This window comes from Callospermophilus lateralis, chromosome 4, assembly GCF_048772815.1.
Source record: "Callospermophilus lateralis isolate mCalLat2 chromosome 4, mCalLat2.hap1, whole genome shotgun sequence".
Lineage (NCBI taxonomy): Eukaryota > Metazoa > Chordata > Mammalia > Rodentia > Sciuridae > Callospermophilus > Callospermophilus lateralis.
In genome coordinates this window covers 39,628,380-39,651,039 of record NC_135308.1, presented here as the reverse complement: position 1 = coordinate 39,651,039, position 22,660 = coordinate 39,628,380, and the positions used below count along the sequence as shown (strand labels likewise).

The 22,660-nt window shown below is 32.4% G+C and overlaps 1 protein-coding gene across 5 annotated transcripts in view; it reads left to right on the top strand.

Annotated features, from left to right (window-relative positions):
* Nucleotides 1–22,660, top strand: part of Pcm1 (pericentriolar material 1) — a 92,379-nt gene that overhangs the window by 14,112 nt on the left and 55,607 nt on the right. For 3 of the 5 annotated variants that reach the window (XM_076853742.1, XM_076853743.1, XM_076853741.1), the window contains 11 exons: nucleotides 1,556–1,801; nucleotides 4,307–4,576; nucleotides 5,246–5,416; nucleotides 5,588–5,704; nucleotides 12,939–13,116; nucleotides 15,623–15,729; nucleotides 17,678–17,894; nucleotides 19,917–20,121; nucleotides 21,134–21,307; nucleotides 21,765–21,919; nucleotides 22,036–22,271. In XM_076853742.1, coding sequence (XP_076709857.1) covers nucleotides 1,556–1,801; nucleotides 4,307–4,576; nucleotides 5,246–5,416; nucleotides 5,588–5,704; nucleotides 12,939–13,116; nucleotides 15,623–15,729; nucleotides 17,678–17,894; nucleotides 19,917–20,121; nucleotides 21,134–21,307; nucleotides 21,765–21,919; nucleotides 22,036–22,271 — 2,076 coding nt within the window. The remainder of the gene's footprint in view (nucleotides 1–1,555; nucleotides 1,802–4,306; nucleotides 4,577–5,245; nucleotides 5,417–5,587; nucleotides 5,705–12,938; nucleotides 13,117–15,622; nucleotides 15,730–17,677; nucleotides 17,895–19,916; nucleotides 20,122–21,133; nucleotides 21,308–21,764; nucleotides 21,920–22,035; nucleotides 22,272–22,660) is intronic. The other 2 variants (XM_076853745.1, XM_076853744.1) reach the window with 1 other exon arrangement.

The window sequence follows — 22,660 nt, the reverse complement described above, 5'->3', positions numbered from 1 at the left end:
TGCAGCTTTCTCCACATCAAATCTAACTCACTCTTTATTAACATTGCTAGCTAATATATTAAGGTACCCTGGACTATTCATTATTAGTTGAAGACCCTTTGATTATAACTAACAAATCAATTTGACTTAGCTTAAACTAAAAAGGAGATTTGTTATAAGGATATAAAGGTGTTTTATGGAAACCATATGAAGGAATATAGGTGGATTTTAGGGAAGGGACTGGAAAAAGGAACTGGAAAGTTGTCAAGAATTCACTCTTTTTCTACTGTGACTTTGCTTCTAAATACTTTTTTTTTTTTTTTTAATATCGGTGGGGTTGAGCCCAGTGGTGGGTTAATCACTGAGCCACATCCCCAGCCCTTTTTTACTTTTTATTTTGAGATAGGGTCTAGCCAAGTTGCTAAGGCTGACCTCAAACTTGAAATCCTCCTGCCTCAGTCTCCTGAGTCACTGGGATTAAGGCATGCGCCACCATGACCACCTTCAAAGTACTTCTTAACCCAGTTTTCTCTTCACAAACTAGGATTATCTGCTTCTCTGGTCCATGAAGTTATAGTGTAATTGCCCCATCATTTTAAAGTTTTCAGTTACGGCTGCAATTATATGCTGATTGGTTATCTCTTATTTCCAAATTGAAAATTTGGGATAAGATTTTCCTAATTTGGATTGCATATATATTTCTTTTCCCTTCAGCTATGGCCAGGAGAGAGTAGGGTAGGTATAAAGGGTTGACAGGAATACGTATATATGGAAGGGACAGTTCATAGAGAGGCAAGTTTTATTATAAATGAGAAAAGTAACCCAAATGGTTTCATTATAGTAGTAACTAATATGGATAAGGTAGGAATTATAGATGTTTTTGTTGAATGAATTAGGTTATGTGGGTGTGATTAATAAAAATATTTTATAGCAATAATATTAAGCATATTTTATTTCTGTGTGTGGTATTATAATATACATCATCGTCTATAAAAATAATAGTTACATTTATTGCTTACTAAATGTGAAGCACTGTATTAGATGTTTATGTATTTCATTTTTAATCCCATTTTAAAGTTTAGGATTTTAGGCATTAGGAAGCAGACTGTAGTTAAGTTAAATAAATTGCCTAGTAGAACATTTCTTTAAAAAAGAGTAATTATTTTAGAACCCAGGTTGATTTCAGATCTGTTGTCTTTTTTTATTGTGCATGCTGACTTCAATCTAAAGGAGGCCAGTAAACGTGTCTATAGTTTATTTCACTATTTAATTTATAAATAGAAAAAAAAATTTAAAACGCTTTTGAAAATGTTTAGATTCTAAGGTTGAGATTTGGGTATTTTTCAATGATGTATAATAGGAAAGTAATCTATTTTCTGAAGGATAGACTGTGATTTAGCATAGATACAATAATGGGGGGAAATGGATTAATTGACATAAATGTCTCTAAGGTATATGTTTACACAAAAAATGTTGTTGCCTTAATCTTAGGACTGATCAAAGATTTTTAAGCTTATCAAATTATTTTCCTGATTTGATAGAGGCCAGATTAACTTATGCTTTTACTTTTTTAAAGGATTGGGGTGGCCAGCAGAAGAAGGCAAATAGATCATCAGAAAAGAATAAGAAAAAGTTTGGTGTAGAAAGCGATAAAAGGGTAACTAATGAGATTTCTCCGGAGTCATCACCAGGAGTTGGAAGGCGAAGAACAAAGACTCCACATACGTTTCCACATAGTAGATATATGACTCAGATGTCTGTTCCAGAGCAGGCAGAATTAGAGAAACTTAAACAACGGATAAACTTCAGTGACTTAGATCAGGTTTGTGAATTATTTTAAAAATCAAGTTTTATCTATGGGGAGATAGTTGAAATTGATTAAGTAATTTCTCTTAAGAATAAAAGATTGAGGGTTGTGGCTGTGACTCAGTGGTGGGGTGCTTGCCTAACATATGTGAGGACCTGGATTGGATCTTCAGCACTATATAAAAATAAATTAAAAAAATAAAGATATTATATACATATACAACTAAAAAATATTTAAAAAAAAAGAATTGAGCCTTGTACTTTTTAAAAGGTTTCTGTGCTGTGGAAAAAGAATTTTAATACTCGATGATACTACTATGTCTTTTGGAAGAAAACAGGTTTTTTTTTCTTTGTTTTTAATTGGTTCTTTTAAGTTGTACATGACAACAGGTTTCATTTTGACATAATTTTAAAAGTATGGAATATAATTTGTTCTAATTCAGTTTCCAGTATGTGCCTTGCCCTCCCCTCCTCCTTCCCCCTGTTCCCTTCCCTCAATTCTACTGATCTTTCATTTACTTATTTTTTTAATTAATGTTTTATGGGTTAACATGATGGTGAGATTCACTGTACTATTCATATATGAGCATAAGAAAGTTAGGTCAGATTCATTTCTCTTTCCCCATCCCATCCTTCCTTTACTTCATTCTCCTATGTCTACTCCACTAATCTTCTATTTTTTTTCTTTTAAGCCCCCCCCCCACCATCGCCCAACACTTATTTTGGGTTAGCTTCTGCATATCAGAAAAAGTAGTCTGTCTATTTTTGACTTTTGGGGACTGGCTTTTTTCACTTAGCATGTTAGTCTCCAGCTCCATCTATATACCTGCAAATGCCATAATTTCTTTTTTAAGGCTGAGTAATATTCCATTGCGCATATATACCACATTTTCTTTATGTATTCAACTGTTGAAGGGCCCCTAGGTTGGCTCTATAGCTTAGCTATTTTGAATTGTGCTGCTATAAACATTGGTGTGGCTACATCACTGAAGTGTTCTGATTTTAAATCCTTTGGGTATATACTGAGGAGTGGAATTGATGGTTATATGGTTGTTCCATTCCTTTTTTTTTGAGGAATCTTCATACTGCTTTCTTGAGTGGCTGCACCAATTTGCAGCCCTACCAACAATGTATGGAATGTACCCTTTTCCCCATGTCCTTGCCAGCATTTATTGTTAATTGTATTCTTGATAATTGCCATTTTGACTGGAATGAGATCAAATTTCATTGTAGTTTTCATTTGCATTTCTCTAATTGCTAGAGGTGGGTTCTCAGCTTGCCAAAGACATCTTTCTGGAGTTTATTACTATGCTAATAACTAATTTAAATTATTTCATTATGAAATTAAATTTTGCATGATACTAACTGAATAAAATTGTTATTAAATAAGTGGAAAGGGAAGATGCAGTGGTGCATGCCTTTAATCACAGCGCCTTGGGAGGCTGAGGCAGGAGGATTGAGAGTTCAAAGCCAGCCTCAGCAAAAGTGAGACGTTGAGCAATTCAGTGAGACTCTGTCTCTAAATAAAATATAAAACAGGGCTGGAGATGTGGCTCAGTGGTCGAGTGCCCCTGAGTTCAATCCCTGTTGCCAAAAAAAGGAAAAAAAAAGTAAGTGGAAGTATCTAGTTTAGCTTTAGCATATTTATTGGTTAAGTGTGGGATGTGCTAGATTACCTAAAATACAATTATACCAATTTGAATTGGATATGTAGTTCTTTTCCAGGTCATCTGTGACCAGGAAAGGGTAAAATAAGGTTAGCACGAGTATCTACCCATGGATTGAGGTGTAGAGACAGTTCATAGAAATATGAGTTTTTAATTATAAAAGAGGAAAGTATCTATGAATGGCTTTGTTGCAACAGTAACTGAATCTCGCAATATGGATAAAATAAGAATTTGTGGATGTTTTTGTTGAATGAATTATGTGGGTATGATTAAATAAATAAAAATATTTTATAGTTAAAACTGACTTGTATTTATATAATCACTGAAATAAAGCTTAGATGGATTTTTATTGATCTAAAAGCCAATAGACATGATAATGAACTCTTGACCAATGTTTTACTGTCACACGTGCTTTAAAGAGAAATGTTTCCACATTTACAGAAAGGGGAAATTATTAGTTAATACTTAATTTATACCAGATACTAAACTGAATACTTTTTTCAAAACAGTGCTGCACATAGGTCTTTATGCTGATGTTAATATTAAATAACATTGATTCATTGGTTCCAAAGACTATAAAAATTCTGTAAGGAAGTAACAAATAGCAGTATTAATTATAAATATGGCCCATAAGTTCTAATAAGTCACCTAGACTAATTTTGTTCATATTCATCAGTTGTCTGAAGAAAATGAGAACTAGGAAGTGCTAATTTTGTAGATCTGAAGCTTTTTCATATTTTATTACAAAGCTATGTCTGCTGAATCAATACTTGATGGTGAAACTAAGAACATTCGAATTTTTAAAAAGTGGTTAAAGATTACTGTTTGTGATTTGATTTCATTTTCATGTATAGAGAAGCATTGGAAGTGATTCTCAAGGTAGAGCCACTGCAGCTAACAACAAACGGCAGCTTAGTGAAAACCGAAAGCCCTTCAACTTTTTGCCTATGCAGATTAACACTAACAAGAGCAAAGATGTGGCTGCAAGTCTTCAAAAAAGAGAAGTGATTGGATCAACACAATGTAAAGAATTGTTTGCTACTGCTTTAAGTAATGACCTTTTGCAAAACTGTCAAGTCTCTGAAGAAGACGGTAGAGGAGAGCCTGCAATGGAGAGCAGCCAGGTGATAAAACTAGTTTATTTTTGCTTGTTTTCACAAACCTCAAAGAATAAACATTAAGATTTAAAGAACTATATTAGTTATGCACATAGGAATTTTAGTTAGGTGGAATTAAAGTATTTTCCTGACCCTTTTCCTCAATATACCAGATATACCTAAAGTAGAATAAATATTTTTTAAACTAAATGATTGGAAAAATGGCATATAGGTTCACTAAGGTTTCTTTTATTCGCAAAATAATGAATGGCTAATTTTGGTAAAGGGAGATTAGAAACAATGTGATTAATAGATTTTCGCTAATAATTTTTTAATGGAAGCATATTTAAAAGTACTTTTCAAAGTATAATACTTAGGCATAAAAGAGAAAACCTTAGAAGGAAATTTGTATAAATAATAGTTTCTTTCATAACTAGTATTTGTCAAGTAATATAAGGTAAAATAGTTTTGAAATTTATTTTTAAATTGATAGTGATTTTTAATCTTGCCAATTATGTTGATTAAAATCCACATTTGATTCAGACTTTTTGCATTTATGGATTCATATAATAAACCTAGATGTACCATTATTCTTTCTGAAATAAAAATCTGTAAAATTGTTGCTATTGAGATGGTTATGTTAAGTTTTACATGTTGTGTGTCATGCTATTTTTCTTTTTAATATTTCCCCTGCAGATTGTAAGTAGACTTGTTCAAATTCGTGACTATATTACTAAAGCTAGCTCCATGCGAGAAGATCTTGTGGAGAAAAATGAAAGATCTGCTAATGTTGAACGCCTTACTCATCTAATAGATCACCTTAAAGAACAAGAAAAGTCATACATGAAATTTCTCCAAAAAATTCTTGTAAGTTTTGTATCTTTTTATAACATCGAGTTATTTTTATAATATATCACTGATGACATTTTGATGCTATCCTAGAGGAGTTAACGTATTTTCAAAAAATCTTGCCACCCATTATAACATTTTACTGCCCTTTTTAATAGTTGTATGATTTATACCACTAAAATATTTCAGGCTAGAGAAAATGAGGAGGAGGATGTTCGGACTATAGACTCAGCTGTGGGATCTGGTTCTGTAGCTGAGAGCACATCGCTAAACATAGATGTGCAGTCTGAGGCTTCAGATACCACGGTAAGCGGCTTTTTGGTAATTAAAGTGCTGGAAATGAAGGTTTAAACTTTCCCCCCATTTTTCACAGTGATATTTTATAGGCGTTCTTTAATGAAAAGTGTATTCCAGGGGAAGAAACTCTCAAACTGTTAATGCTGTATGTTATGTTTTAATGGAAGTTTAAAAATTTTAATTACATTAAAGTACTTTTTAAAAAAATTTTTAATCTTTATTTTGCTTTATTTTTAATTGGTGCTGAGGATCGAACCCAGTGCCTTACATGTGAGGCAAGCGCTCTGCCACCGAGCCACAACCCCAACCCACAATAAAGTACTTTTGATGGCTAATTTGAAAATTTAATAATTTCTGAACTTTAGCTTTCAGAAATAGTTTTTCTAATTTGTTTAAGTATAATTTTACTAATTTTAGGAGGCATTGGATAAGTTAAAATTTATTGTGGATGTAAGGACTATTGTAATCACTAATGATACTCATGATTACTAAGTCTATAATTTATTGGAAAAGTATTCATGTTGTTTGCCATTGGGGATCATTTTAAGGATATTAGGATTTTTAATTTCTCAAGCCCTAGTTTGGTACTGTAGCAAAATCAGATGATTGAAATATTTAGATAGAGTAGTAAATAGGACAGGACAGCATTTGCATTATTATTTTTTTCATAGTGAGAAAAATACTGTATTTTGTGTGTGGGCATGTGTGGTACTGGGGATTGAACCTAGGGGTGCTCTACCACTGAGCTGTATCCCCAGGACTTTTTATCTTTAATTTTGAGACAGAGTCTTGGTAAGTTGCTGAGACTGTTCTTGAATTTGTGACCCTCATGCCTCAACCTCCTAAGTTGCTGGAATTACAGGTGTGCATCACAGCTCCTGCCAATACTGTTATTTCTGACTGAAAAATGAAATTTCTTTTGAAATTTCCAAAGCATGAAACCATGCTTTGGAAAATAATAATTTACAGAACTTTTGAGGAAAGATTTGTAGAAAAGACTTTACTCACAGATATTAGTGTGCTTTAAAACTAGTATACTTGCAAGCATTTTTATTTTAACAGATACGCCTATACATTAGTAAACTTTAAAACCTATTACCAGTAAAGATTTTCTTTTGAAAGGATAACCATATGTATATCTCTCCTGTTTTTGAGATTTGTTCCAAAATACCATTCAGCATTAGGAATTTGAGAGTTTGTTTCCTTTTAGTATTCACCTGCATAGTTTCTTATCTGGCTCCTTTCTCTTCCCTGCCCTTCCTAATTTGAAGAGGGAATTTGAATTTTTTTTTTTTTTTCCTCTACCTTACTTTCACCAGGAAATGCTCAGAAGGCTTGATCCAAACAGTTGTTGAAGAATGGATTCTACTATGGGGAAATAGTTTTTCTATGTACAGTGGTGCTGGAAATAATTTCTTCCTTACATACCAGCAGAAATGGAAGGGTTGGGGCAATGTGGATAAAAAAATTTATTGGAGAGGGGTGGGAAATGGTATAGTTGATTATTATAGTTTATATTTTAATTTTTGAAGTGTTCACCATGATGAGAATTTTTTGCATAATAACATAAAGCCATAACATTATGGAAATTGCTTAATAATATGCTGTAGGATAAATGTTAAAATATGCTTTAACAGCTTTGTGTAGCTAGGATATGATATTTATTAATTATAATAAGTAACAATTTAGTCTAAAAAAAATGTAATGTTCTGATTGATTTTATTGCCACTTCGGGTGGGGGTGGATTACTTTTTTAAAGATGAACTGGGTAACTTTTGTGTTTATTTAAAAGACTGGCTTATATGTTAAACAGAAGTTTGTATTAAGAAATTAATATGCTACACTATTTAATAAAGGAGGCATCTTTTAGTCTGAGAATTCGGCCGTGCATTGAGGACAAACTAGGGAATTCAGCCTCACGAGAACAGGTTTCAGACATTGACGTTACTACAAGTCCAAAAGGGAAAGGTGACAGACCTCCTCAGAATGACAGGGAACTGAGGCCTAATAGGAAATATAGCCGAAAACGTGGATTTCCCTCAAAGGTATACTTCACAATATTAACTTGGGAAGTCTCTAAGTAGCACCTCTTTTGTTCATATTCCTTTTCCTTATTTGCTTTCTGTTCTTGCTATTACTCTTAAATACATAAATTATTAACATGGTTAATTATTATACTGTAACTTGCTTTGGTAAAATGCTATCCCTTAGCATTTTTATTTCTTTCTGCTTTCTTATATACCTTCCCATGGATTATATGTGGCAGCTGATTTTAATTTACATTAACAAAGGATTTAAAGTGTAATTTGATTTTCTTTTTTTTGTTATCTAGGCTCAAAATACCTAACATTCTTAAATCCAGACTATTAGTCAGTTACCTTTTGTTTCTGATATTAGTGTTTGTGCATTATGATACTTTTCATTTTGTCTTATTTTCTGTGGTAATTCATTAAAGAAAAAGAAAATTGAGGGCTGGGGATGTGGCTCAAGTGGTAATGCGCTCGCCTGGCGTGCGCGGGGCATTGGGTTCAATCCTCAGCACCACATAAAAATAAAGATGTTGTGTCCACTGAAAAATAAATATTAAAAAATTATCTTTCTCTCTCTTTTCTCTCTCCTCTTTCTTTAAAAAGAAAAAATTGAGCAAGCTATTAGCTTTCTTCTCTTTGTAAGAATGATAAGCTTTATAGTTGTTTATATTTTTGTTTTTATTGGAAACCTTTTTTTTTTTTTTTTTAGGAAAAGTAATTATGTAGTAGACTTGTTTATTAATGTTTTTGCTGGGTTTCTTTCAGTGTTTGATTTAAATGTTCTTTCTTTTAATTTTCTATGATTTGCATAAAGGTATTGAACATAAGTTTATGTAGTTCCACCTGAAACAGTTTGGATAAAAATAGCATTCATAAAAGTATTTATATCCTTTTGCAAGAGCAAATTGTTTTAATAATTGAGTATATACAATGTTAATTTCATGTTTTATTAATAGTTTATTATCTCCAACTGAATCTTTTCTATTTTGTAGATATTTATATTTTCTTTTTATGACTGTTGAAAAAATCACAAAACTTAATTCTAGATTTTTTGCAGTTTGTGTTTTTTGTTTGGTTTTCTAGAGTTTGAGGACACAGTTTGAAATCAGTTATGGGGATCTTGCAATTTAAAGTGTTAATTAAGTAAATGGTGCCCCAACAGAGGAGTAAAGTGGGTGATTATTTTAAAAACTAGTAGCAGTGAACAGGAGAAAGTGAACATGAACCACAATAATATCCTTTGGAATTTTTGTCTCCTTTTATCCTGAATAGTAACAAAATTTGAGAGTTGACAGTACAGTCTAGTTTATCTTAGCTCTATTTTTATCCCCATAATGTGTTATTGAAAACTCTTTTCTATTCTTAAGTTTCTTTGAAAATTATTTTTATAAGTGAATTTGGAGTTTATTACAATTTGACTGTCTTTAATCTTGATTCTTAAGGTCATCCTAGTGTGGTTTTATTAGTACTCAGTTCCTAAAATGATTTTAATTTCCTAGGATAAAATGTATTCCCAACATTTGACTTTATTTTTTCCTCTGCTGAACAGAATCTATTATTCTCACCATTCCTTCCCTATTTCCTCCTTTTTAGAATCCTTTCAAAATGTGTTCTGTTAGGAAAAAAAGGTTGAAGTCTGAGATTCAGAGTGGAAAACAACCTTATGAGTTGCAACTTGATATGAAATGAGTAATATTCTGGTAGTATTCACCTACAGAAGCAGATTCCATTTTATGAAATATTTTATAGACATGATATTTTGCATAATTTTACAAAAGAAGCCTTCCACAAATACCCATACCCTCATTGTTTTCTTTTGCTATTATTTTTACCATTTCTAATTATTTTACATGAGGTAGCCTTCTCTCTCCAACCAGCTCTGCCTCTTTAGAAATTGTATTTTATACTTCCGTGTTTAGAACCCAAGCATAGTATTTAGGAGCAGACACTATGATGTAAAGAACAGTAAAAAAGAAACTAGGAACCTGACGCATAGTATTTAGGAGCAGACACTATGATGTAAAGAACAGTAAAAAAGAAACTAGGAACCTGACTTAGCTTAATTGTGCCCTTGGACAAATTACAGCTTTGTCTTCTCTGGGTTCACAGTTCCTCACTTTTCACATGAAAAAAATTATAGTAAAAATTGTCTGAAACTGTAAAAATATATTTGGATCTATGAATAATTACCAGAGGTATGCCTGATTAGTGGAAGAAAGGAAGAGCTTGGACTTTCTGAAATTTGACTCATATATATGCAGTTTGGGATTTTATGACTAAGTTATTTGTTTTTATAATTTATCTGTTAAGTAAAAATGTAGTTTTATTTAAACTCTTTTGAGTTTAAATAAAAGTGGTACATGCCTCTAATCCTAGCTACTGAGGCAGGAGGATCTAGGCCAGCCTGTACAACTTAGAGACACCCTTCTCAATGTAAAAAAATAAAAATAAGAAAAGGCTGGGGATGTAGCTCAATGGTGGAGTATTTGCCTAACATGTTCAGGGCCCTCTGTTCAATCCCCAGTACTGCCCAAAAAAAAAAAAAAACATTTGAAGGATAGATATAATCTTGACTTCCTTTTTGTATTTCTTTTTTTTTTTTTCACATATTTTTTTTTTATTATTTTTTTTTCCTCTTTCATACATTTGATTCATGTGAGTTATGCTTTTCCATTTTTACCCCAAATACAAATTGCAGAATCACATCAGTTATACATTCACCATGTTTACATAATGCCATATTAGTGACTGTTGTATTCTGCTGTCTTTCCTATCCCCTACAATCCCCCCTCCTCTCCCCTCCCATCTTCCCTCTCTACCCCATCTGTTGTTGTTCCATTCTCTCCCTCCCCCCCCTTTCCCGTCACAACCTCATATATGTGATTCGTATACCTTCTGGGCATGTTTTTATTCCGAGGTAATTTTATTTTCATTTTGCCATCCTTACTTTCTTTGCATTTGTTCATAGTCTACACCTCTTTCTTTTACTCAGCTTTTGTAAATATCTATCTGAAATGTTATTTACATGGGTACAAAAGTTATTAAGTGGTGATAGAACTCCACAAATTTAAAAAATTGTTGGAAGTTCATTTTTGGATTAATGAAAAGTATGAAAATCGTTGTAGTTCTCTCATTATCTCATTCCAATGAGATAATGTACCTGTTTTGTTCTTTTTTTTTTTTTACATTTTACCAATGACTTTGTTGAAATTATTGTGAAATGATCTTTTACCAATTCTGAGAGGACTCTTGACAATTATTCCTAGTGTTCCAGTTTTTTTCCTAAGACGTGAAGTCTTGAAATATGCCAGAACTAAGAAGATGATTTTTTAATAGGGATGAATATAAATAACAAATATATATTAAATAAATATATAAATATAAATAACATCCTTCCTCTTGTGTAGGATGGCAGAAAACTGAGTAAACAGTAGTTACTTTGAAAAGGTTATAGTTTATTAGGAATTCACAATAGAAAAGCCCTCAGTAAGTAGCAAGCTAACCAAAATTATAGATTACTTCTGTCCTATGTACATAAAGTCTAGAAATAGTCCAGAATAAATAGATATGGCACTGATCAGGCTCTTCTGATGTGGACATTAAATATTTTTATCGTAAGTTGATTTCCTGTTTTATGTCTTAGTCACATATGTAAAATGTTTTCACAGTTACGCATTCTTAGTCACAATACTGATGCATTCTATTTGGGGAGTTAAAGAAAAGAGGCATTTACATAGTGCTGGGAAGGGATGTCAGCTAGAAAGAAACTTACTTTGAGCCATCTGTTATTCTCCATTATTTGTCCAGAATTGAGGTGTACATATGGAAAGTAGATCAGTATGTTTTTTCTTGAAATCATTGAACTTTTTTACTCCCCTTAGTAATTTTATAGAGGGAGCGAGAATCACTTATTTAAAATATACAAAACCTCCAACAAAAATTTGTTAGCAAGACAAATTTAAAATTGCCTAAATAAAACAAAGGTGAATATTTTATGTAAATGTTAGGTAAAATCGTAGAATTTTTAAATTAAAAAAATTATGGTAAATCACTGACGAAAAATACTGATATATGTTTAATGCATAATTTATCTTAAAAATTATTGTTTTGGGGTTATATTTAAATTCATATCTTTGACTTTTCTTTTTTCTTGTTGGATTACATTTTGTATGATTTTAAAATTAATTTCTAAAAGTTGATTGTTTCTTATCAGTGCTGCTTGTTTAATCTCTTACTTTACTTTTAGGCAGGATGATAACTTCCTATATATCATTTTGGGGGAATCTGTAAGTATTTACTTCTATTTTATGTCCTCAGACTCAGCTGAATGGGCATAATTTAAAAGTAAAAAAATGTAATAGTATGATACGAAATACACAATTTTCTGCGTTTTATATGCTTAATGTGATACAGTTACATTCAAGCCTTTTTACATAAAATTATCAAGTAACTTTATTTTTAAAGTTTTTGTCCTTGGTTAGAAAGAAATTAGTGGGTTTGTTGACTGAGTTTTTTTTTTTTTTGTATTGTGTTATTTTGTATGCTTTGGTACTAGGGATGGATATTGAACCCAGGGGCACTTTACCCCTTTGCTGTATCCCCATTCCTTTTATCTTAAGACAGGATCATCTTGCTAAGGTGCTGAGGCTTGCATTGTGTTTCTCATTCTCATTCTCTTGCCAGAGCCTCTGAGTCTTGCATTGTGTTTGTAGCATCACTTCCAAGAGTGGGGCGGAAAGTTTCTTAGTTTGGCCTTTTTACAGAGACTTTTTGGGCATTAACCTAGTCTAAACTGTTCTCAATTTTTTATTGGCTGTGTTTCCCCTCATTCTTCTCTGTGTGTGTGTGTGTGTGTGTGTGTGTGTGTGTGTGTGTGTTTGTGTATGTGTAGGTAACTCCTCTTGCCCTTGTCAATTTTTCTGTTTTATGTTTTGTATGTCTTTTTCCTTTCTTTCCTTTTGTTAATTCCTCTTCATGATAAGCTATTGCTTCTGATTTTATACTATGAAATTGCCTAACTCTTTAACATGGCAGGCTGTCTGTATGTTATCATTCTATTCTGATTCTTTTTTATTTAGGTCTACTAAAATTGTATATAGGGTTGCATATTTAATACTAATGTATTATTTATGTACATATATTGCCATTTTTGTAGTCAAAAGGGGAAAATGGATTTTAATATAGATATAAGTATTGTTGGTCTTATTTTCCAGGCCAGAGATCCTGAACAGGAGCCTATGGAAGAGATAGAAAATTTGAAGAAACAGCATGATTTATTAAAAAGGATGTTACAACAGCAGGAGCAACTGCGAGCTCTGCAGGGACGACAAGCTGCTCTTCTAGCTCTGCAGCATAAAGCAGAGCAAGCTATTGCTGTGATGGATGATTCTGGTATGACAATCTTCAAATGTTTTTATAAGCAAGGCTCAATAAACACTTATATTGCAAGGTTGATGATGTTATTATATAGTCAGGTTGTGATTGTTGACTAGTTTAGAAACCTGCATACGAGGCTTACCCTATCCTGTGCTTTTCTCTGGTTATGCAGAAAAGGTTGCAGGGACAACTCCTGGCCATCATACTGTACGATGCAGACAGACAGCTCGCTCTCCTTTTCATCAGAGAGTACCCTTAAGAGGTAAAAGGGACAGGCTGTAGTTCTGTTTTTGTGCCTCAGATTGATAGGGCTCTTGATGCTTTTATTTCCAGTTTTTGTACTTTATTCAACTAGAATTGCCATTCTTTGTTTGCCTCCTAAGGAAGTATTAAAAACCTTAAGTGAGGTAATAAATTTATAGAGCACTTTACCATTCAATGTAGTAGTAGCTCAGTTATTTCAATTAGATCTCCAATTTTGTATACTAGCTTTTTTTGAGTATAATTTCATATTAGTTGAGACTCAGAAATGTTCATTTCTTCTTTTTCTCATCATAGCTATGTATCATTTAGTTGAAAGTTTTATTGAATTGTTTAGTATTTAGTATTGTAGTTTGTCTCATTACCTTCACCTGAATGTTTTAATTTTTTTTTTGTTAAGATAATTACTTAATTAAGTTCAGTTAGGCTATTTTTTTAGTTTTATTTTTAATTGACAAATAATAATTGTGTATATTTAGAGGGTAAAAAGTGATAGGAGTTTATGACACACTCTTCTAGTGGCTAAATTATGTTTCCTAATAGAGTATTCAGTCATTACATTCTAATATTTTTTTTTCCTTTGAGCATCTCATTTTTGCTAGTGAACTTATATCCCGAGACTACTTGTTTTGTGAGTTATTTTATACTGCTCTCCAGATCTAGCTTACCAACTCAGCTGTCTGATCACTGTTGTTATATCTTATTTAATTTTATATTTTCATGAGGAGCTTTATGACTTTTAAGCCACTTACTTTTATAATATATGTTGTGTGTATTAATAATTATACTAATTTTTCCTCATAAAATCCAGGGTACCATTGTATTTATACTTAGAGAGTACATAATTTTGGAAAATAAATTATTTCAATATGAAGACAATCCTAGTTAAGAAGTAACTCTTTAAATATTTTCAAGTTTGAAGTATCAGACTTTAAAGACTTCCCGTGATAGTTACATTAATCTTGAATATTTACATCATCTCATTTGATTATGATAGAACTGTAGGTTAGTACCTGTTTTAGTTAGCTTTCTTTGCTACTGTTACAAAAGATTTGACAACAGCAATATAGAGAAGGAAAAGTTTGTTTGGGTCTCAGGGTTTCAGAGGTCTCAGTCCATAGATGACTGGCTGATTCCATTTCCTCGGGGCTCAAGGTGAGGCAGGTCATCATGGTGAAAGGGCATGGCAGAGGAAGACAGCTAGGAGAAATGGAACCAAGAAGCAAAAAGACTTCTCTACCCACCGAGGAGGAGAAATATATATCCCAAGGGCATATTCACAATTACCCACCTCCTCCACCCAGTTATGACCCAGTTAATCTCTATCAGGGAAATAAGTGCACTGATTAGGTTAAGCTTTTCACAAGCCAATTATTCCACCTCCGAAACTTTCTTGAGCTTTTTGGAACACCTCATCCAAACTCTATAACCATACCTAAAACATTATTCTTATTCTTGTTTTATATCAAAGTTTCTTTTTTCCCTAGGCTTATACAGAAAGAGTCAGATCTTTTTGAATTTTAGGCCAGAGGTCTTCTTCATATTTCTAAATATGAACCTTTTTAAGTAAACACACAGTATCTTTTAAAAAATAAGCTATCACAAGGCAAGGAACAAGAATAGAATGAATAGGAATTTGGATTTGAATTTATTTTATACAATACTACAAAAAGAATTTTAGCGTAGTATTTTTAAATAGATTTGCTCCTGTATGTATGAGATTTTTCAGAGGGATACTGATGAAAAGCTAGAGTTACACTATTTAATCTTCTGGTGTTTAAGAGAAGCAGCACAGTTGTCATGGGAAAGAGTATTTCGCAAGGTATACACTAGTTACTGGACCGTAACTTCTTTATTTGTCATGTAGAGTTTGGAGTATATATGTGGAATTGTCAGCCCTGAAATTCTTATTTTTCAGGAGAGAAAGAAAGTTAGAAGTGGAGATAAGGATGGGTTGTTTGGATAAACCTGCTCCACCCCTAATGCATTGAGTCACAGGTTTTTAATTGGGTTATAACATCATTACTCCTTGTATGTTGGGTCAGAAAAAAAATGAGGCACTATACTATAGTTTTGCAGTTGTCCTTTATTTTTAGAATACAGACACTTATAATAAAAGGATTATTTGGCAGATAAATAAGAAGGTTAATTAATTCACATTATTTTAGGTGAATTTTCCCTCACTTTATGTTTAGCTTCTCAGAACTTAAAAAATGTTTGATTTATTTATATTAATGAATAGTTATTAATTTTTTTTCAGTTGGAGAAACTACAGGTAGCTTATCTGGAGTCAGTATAACATCTGAACTAAATGAAGAATTAAATGATTTAATTCAGCGTTTTCATAATCAGCTTCGTGATTCTCAGGTAACAATTTTTTGCATGGTTGATTTTAAAATCACATTAGAACAGTGGTTTTCTGACATTAATAAACATAAACATCACATTTGGAGTCCCTTTATCTCCAAAATTATGAGTTCATAAGGTTTGAGTGGGCTTTTCTCCACATGATTTTATTGCTGCTGTTCTGGGAGACTATACTTTGAAAAACACCAAATTAGAGCAAAATGTACTTTGAATGAAATGCTAAGTGAAATTTTCTTTTTCTCTGTTATTAGACAATACTTCCTTCCCCACCCCCTGCCCCAGAAGACTATAAGGTCATAACCAATAAGATTTCTATTAGATTCAAGTCAATGTCCTTGGAGCATTTTTAAATTGCTAACAATTTTGCCATTCCTGGTGACACACACCTATAATCCCAGGGGCTCAGAAGGCTGAGACAGGAGAATCTCAAGTAAAAGTTGCTAACAATTTTAAGAAAGTTCTTAAATTTGAGAATTAATAGTGTTATAATATGAGAACTTTGTAAGTAATGATATAAATGCATATTTTCAATATGTGGGCTTAGGGTAAATTAATACCTCTCCACTGGAAATATGTGTAATTGAAGGTGCATTGTCTCTTCGGTCTTTTTGCTGATTGATCAAGTGAAAATAAAAGAATATGATTCAACTACTTTGGAGAGTTGCTTAGCAATATTTAGTAAATTTTTTCTAATGACCCTGCCATGATCTACCCTAAAGAATCAGATGTTTACAAGGATGTAAATACAGGAAATATTCATGGTAGTATTGTACTAATAGCAAAAAACCAGAACCAAAAGAAATGTCTAGGAAAATGAGTTAATAAATAATATATATGTTTATATAGTAATTTGGATAAATGAAATAGAGCTAATGAATGAAAACTGATAAATTTAAGAAGGATACTGCTTATTTAATATTTTAAAATGTGTAAGTTTTTATGGATACATACATAGCTGTTACAAATTTCAGATTGTGGTTACATCTGGAGTGGGTAGTGGGATTGGGGAAGAGTACTTAGAGCTTTAGCTTAGTGTCTTTGATGTTATATTTCTCTTAAAAAGTAAAAAGAATGAGGCTGGATGCAGCGGCCCATGCTTGTAATCCCAGTATCTTGGGAGGCTGAGGCTGGAGGATCTCAAGTTCAAAGCCAGCCTCAGCAACTTAGCAAGGCACTAATGCAATTCAGTAAGACCCTGTCTCTAAATAAAATACGAAATAAGAGTGGAGATGTGATTCCATGTTTGAGTGCCCTTGAGCTCCATCTCTGGTGTGCCCCCCCAAAAAAAATAAAAAATAAAAAGAATGGATACAAATGTGGGGAAATTTGATGAGGTTCACTGGTAGGTATCTACTGTATGATTCCCTAAGCCTTAGTACATTCTTGATATGTTTCATAATTAAATTAAAAAGTTGGCCAGGCACACCACTGGGCATACCTCTTAGATACTCTGGAGGCTGAGGCAGGAGGATCTCAAGTTCAAGGCCTGTCACATATTCAAGACCTTATTTCAAATTAAAATTTTTAAAAAGAGTTAGGGATATGGCTCAGAGGTAGAACACTCCAGGATTAAGTTCCCTTTACCACCACCACCACCCCCAAAAAAGTGTAGGAAAATTTGATAGTTAGGAAATTTAAAGCTTGTAATGGTGGTTCTAAGCAAAAATAAGAAAAAGATATTTGAAGGTTTAGTCTATGTAAAATATGGCATTGTTAGCATCTATTTAGATATAGACAATAATGATAACCGGTGAACCCAGGACCACCGTATGGTTACATATGTATATGAAATCATTTATGTGTTGTGGTGGCATATCAGAAAATAGTATTTAATTTGGGAGTAGAAATGGAAGCCCACTGATACCTCTTATAAAGAATATTTTTAAGATGAGAATGCAACTTTTAATTGCCTTAATTGTATTTCTTTTTTTTTTTTTTTTTTAATAAGCCTCCAGCTGTTCCAGACAATAGAAGACAGGCAGAAAGTCTTTCTTTAACTAGGGAGGTTTCCCAGAGCAGGAATCCATCAATTTCAGATCATTTGCCTGATGAGAAAGTTCAACTTTTTAGCAAAATGAGAGTGCTGCAGGAAAAGAAACAAAAAATGGACAAGTTACTTGGAGAACTTCATACACTTCGAGATCAGCATCTGAACAATTCATCATGTAAGTAAATCTGGTTTAGCATTACTATATAGAGAACATGTATCTGCTGGCACTTAATAGTGTTTGATGAGTAAATGAATACAGTTTCTCAGAAATTTACAATTTTGCTAGGAAGATAAAACTAGAGTGTGAAAAAAAGTTTTTAAGTAATAAGTCAATATATGATAAAAGCCAAATATATGGTGAATCTTCAGAAAAGAAAAAGAATAAAGTTGGGCCTTGAAAAATAGGTAGAATTTTAATAAGGGAAAGGTAGAAGAGAAGGTAACTATTTGATACTTCAACATGGTACTGCATTTTTTAGCATATACAAGAGTTTTCGTAAGGAATTACTAATCCAGTTTGTGCCTTGATTTAGAAATCTTAAAACTATAGGTTGTGGTGTAGCTGTAGAGTGCCTATGTTACATGCTATGCTTGAAACCCTGGGTTGATCTACAGAACTGCAAAGAATAAAAGTTTGAATTAAATAAAAACCTTGAAACTATTAAGCAGATTTAGTTTTTAAGACACACAAACACACACATAAAGATATGAAAAATTTCTGTAGTATATGATTTAGAGCAGAAAGTCTCCAATTTATAACTACTGTACTTAAGTTCATTTTTTAAAAAATATTATATAAATAGCCATATCAAAGAGCTGTGACTATAGAAACCATTTTCTCTAATTTTTTTTTCTTTTTGGTATTGGAGATTGAATCCAGGGCTTTGTGCATGTAAAGTGCACACTCTACCTATTCTAATTCCAACCTAGTTACTAGTCTTCAGTTGCTGTCCTCAGACCTTTTTAAACCTGGATCCTGCCTCTGGAGACACAGCTAGTAATAAGGGGTAAAGCATTGGAAATTGAAGTCAGTAGGGGAAAATCTAACTTGCCTCTATTCTTTAATATTCCGGAATATCTAATTAAAGATAAGCAATAAAAACATCTCATCTCTGAAGTCCTTTTCTTTATTCTCCACACATCTTCTGTTTCTCTGCCACCTCCAAATGAACCTTACTAATTCTGCCCTGAAACATACTCCTTTTCCCTGATCTCTCCTAATCCCCTCTTCCTCTAAGTAGAGTATAATCCCAATCCCTTTCTTATACAAGAAAAGGTGAAAACAGCTAAGAAAAACTTAAAATTTGAAAGTTGTGCTCATGTCATCGTGGTCAGTTTTATACATATAAAGAAAGTAGTACTGTGCTTTCTAATGATATTAAAAGGTCATTTTTTCCCATTGGAAAATAGTGTGAGGGCAGCACCAACAGTTAGAAAGGTTAAGGAATAGAGTAAAAAGACTACTAGAACCCAGCTATAGTAATTGTGTTATTTAAGTGAGTAGTAAACAGTGATGGTCCTTTTAAGAGAATTGACAGTAGTTTTGAAATGATAGAAGTAGAAGCGCAAAGATTATGTCTTCATTAATCGTCCATGGAGGCATAAAATATCTTTGATGTATGTGGACAGAAAAGTAATTAGATTAGTTCAAAGACTTTAGAGGATTGATTTTTATCTAGTTAAAAAATGGTGTTTCCAGGTAGCATTTCATGGTATAGATGTATCACAGTCATGTTAGCACTTGTCTCCTGGAATAAAGCTCAATCTTGGTATTCATAAGACATAATTAGTTAGGGCTACCCTATGATTTGCAGATTATGAATGCACATCATACCTAGGGGACCTGTTAACTTAGTCCAGAACCAAGTTTGGCAGAGTACTCTTCTAGTTATTTTCCCAGAATACAACATCATGATTCTTATCAGTGTCTATCTTGTCCACCCCCCCAACCCCAGTCGCCCAGTAACTATAATGTAAAAGACATAAAAATGCATTTTCTCTGTGTATTTTGATGTGTTTGGTTGTGGAATATATTAATAAGCAAATTACTTGAATATACACTCAAGTTTCAAAACTTTAACTATAAAATTTAAAATGTTAATGATGTTTACTTTTCTATCTCTAAGCATATTATTAATAAGGGTTGTTTGGTGCCTTGTTTGTTTATGGTAACTGGTAATATTTTTCTTTTTTATAGTTGTGCCTTCTTCAGCCTCTCCACAGAGGAGTGGAGATCAGAGAAGTACAGTTTCAGCCCCCTCTGTTCCTGTAGGCTTGGTACCAGTTGTCAATGGAGAGTCCAACAGCAGCCTTGTATCATCTGTTCCTTATCCTGCCGCTTCTCTAGGTCCTCAGAACAAGAATGAAAATGAAGGCCATCTGAACCCAACTGAAAAACTACAGTAAAATATTTTTTATAATCCTTATTCACATAAATTAGAATTAAATAATGGGGATAAACTTGGCATTTTTTCCCCTTTGTGTTAAAAAATTTTGGAGAAACTAAAGTTATTTAATAAGCATACCAAAGTGTGATGGTAAAAAGGAATTTATTATATGTGCATTCTATGAATAATTGAAGAGAAATATGACATAAAATAGGTAACTTCAGTGAGCTGATGTTTTTCTTGTTTTTTAAGAAAGGATCAGAAATAGCTAGGACTGTAGTTAGAATATTTCTATATTCAAATGATCGAGCTTAGATCTGAAGTTATATCATACAAGGTTATGTCACTGAACAAATTACTTACCATTACTAAGGCTATTTTCTCATCTGCAAAATAGGGTTAATATTTAACAACATTAAATTTTTTAAAATACAGTTTTTAATTGACACATAGTAATTGTATTTATGGCATACAATATGACGTTTCAATTTATAAAGATTTTTTAAAATTAAGAAACCTTGGCATAGTTCCTGGCACTTTGTAAAATTCAATAAATTTAATTTTGGTAAAAATAGCTGCATTTTATAGATCTCTATGTGTAGACTAGTTGGTAATCTTTTGTAAATGCTCAATAATATCTCTATAGCTGATTTGTGTGAGAAGTAGTATTTAAATTGAGTACTTAATATAATACTTCATGCTTTTGACTCTTATAAAGAAACCTAGAAGTATTTTTGACAATGAGTTTTTGGCTGTCAACATTTATACCTGCTTAAAGTGAACAATTAAATTGAAATGGATTTTTTATGCCTTTGTTCCTAACACAAGAAAATAAAGTCATGAGATTTTTGAGGGAACCATTCTTGAGATTAAACTTATTGCTTTATTAAACTCATGAGATTCCCAAGGTATTTGACTAGGTATAAAATGTTTTTGTGCTGACCGCTGTTATATGAAAACAATGTGTGGGCTTTTTGTTTTGTTTTGTTCTGTTAAGATGGGTGTTAATATTATATATTTTTATCAGGAAGTTAAATGAAGTTCGAAAGAGATTGAATGAATTAAGAGAATTAGTCCATTATTATGAACAAACATCAGATATGATGACAGATGCTGTAAATGAAAACACAAAAGATGAAGAAACTGAAGAGTCAGAATATGATTCTGAGCATGAAAATTCTGAACCTGTTACTAACATTCGGTAAGAACTTTATTTAGGTTTGGTTTTCAAACCTAATATTTTCAGTGTGGAGAGAAAATACCTTAATAAATTGCTATTTACCTTTTATTTAAGCTTTTTTTCTTGCAAATCTACTGTTTTGATTAGTATAATTATCCCTGTTCTATAAAGAAAAACGGAATTAGTTAACAATTTAGTAAATTTGCTGTTAGGTCAAATGCAAGTAATCATAAGAAGTATTTAAATTAGCATTTTCCTACTTCTTTATTTTTAGGTGTATTTTGATTTTCGATGTTTTTCTTCACAAATTTCCTAATAACATAGGTGCAAAAAACTAATGGGAAAGAGAAGCATATTATTTAGTTTGAACTTAAATAAAATAGTTAATTGTGTTCTTAGTTTGCAGTTGTTTTACTAACACTCTGAAACTTTTTAAAAAAAAAATTTAAATAACTTTAGGTTGTTTTCTTTCTTGCAGAAATCCACAAGTAGCTGCTACCTGGAATGAAGTAAATAGTAATAGTAATACACAGTGTGTTTCTAATAATAGAGATGGGAGATCAGTGAATTCTAATTGTGAAATTAACAACAGATCTGCTGCCAATATTAGAGCTCTAAACATGCCTCCTTTAGGTATGATTGACTGCATTTACAGATAATTTTGCCATATTATTCTGTGAAGTAGATTTTTTTTTAATACTCAAGTTTATTTAAAAATTATTGATTTGAATGATACATGTTTTTAATAGATTGTCGATACAATAGAGAAGGAGAACAGGGAATGCATGTAACACAAGGTGAAGATGATGAGGAAGAGGAGGAGGAAGCAGAAGAGGAGGGGGTCAGTGGAGCTTCATTGTCTAGTCATAGAAGCAGTCTGGTTGATGAGGCTCCAGAAGATGCAGAATTTGAACAGAAGATTAATAGACTTATGGCTGCAAAACAGAAACTTAGACAGCTACAAGATCTTGTTGCTATGGTGCAGGTAAATACTGCATGTTTGCTAAATAGTGCAGTCTTTATAAAGTTTGTGTATGTGTTTAATAATTATGTTGGTATAATTATACTGGTATGCATTTTTTTCCTCTTCTCTTTTCTTGTGCTAGGGATCTAACCCAGGGCCTCACAGATGCTAGAAAGCACTGTACCCCTGAGTTACATCCCCCACTGTAATTTTGTTTCTTATATGCAAGGCTTAGTATTTTACCTGATATACCTCAGACATCTGTGAGGGGTATTAGTAGGTATCAGTCTTTATAGTGTATACAATCTCTTTCACAACTTTTCAGTGCAAAAGCAGCCTTATGTAAACAAAGAAGCATTGTTGTCTTCTAGTATAGCTTTATTTACAAACCAGACTATTTTGTTTTTGTT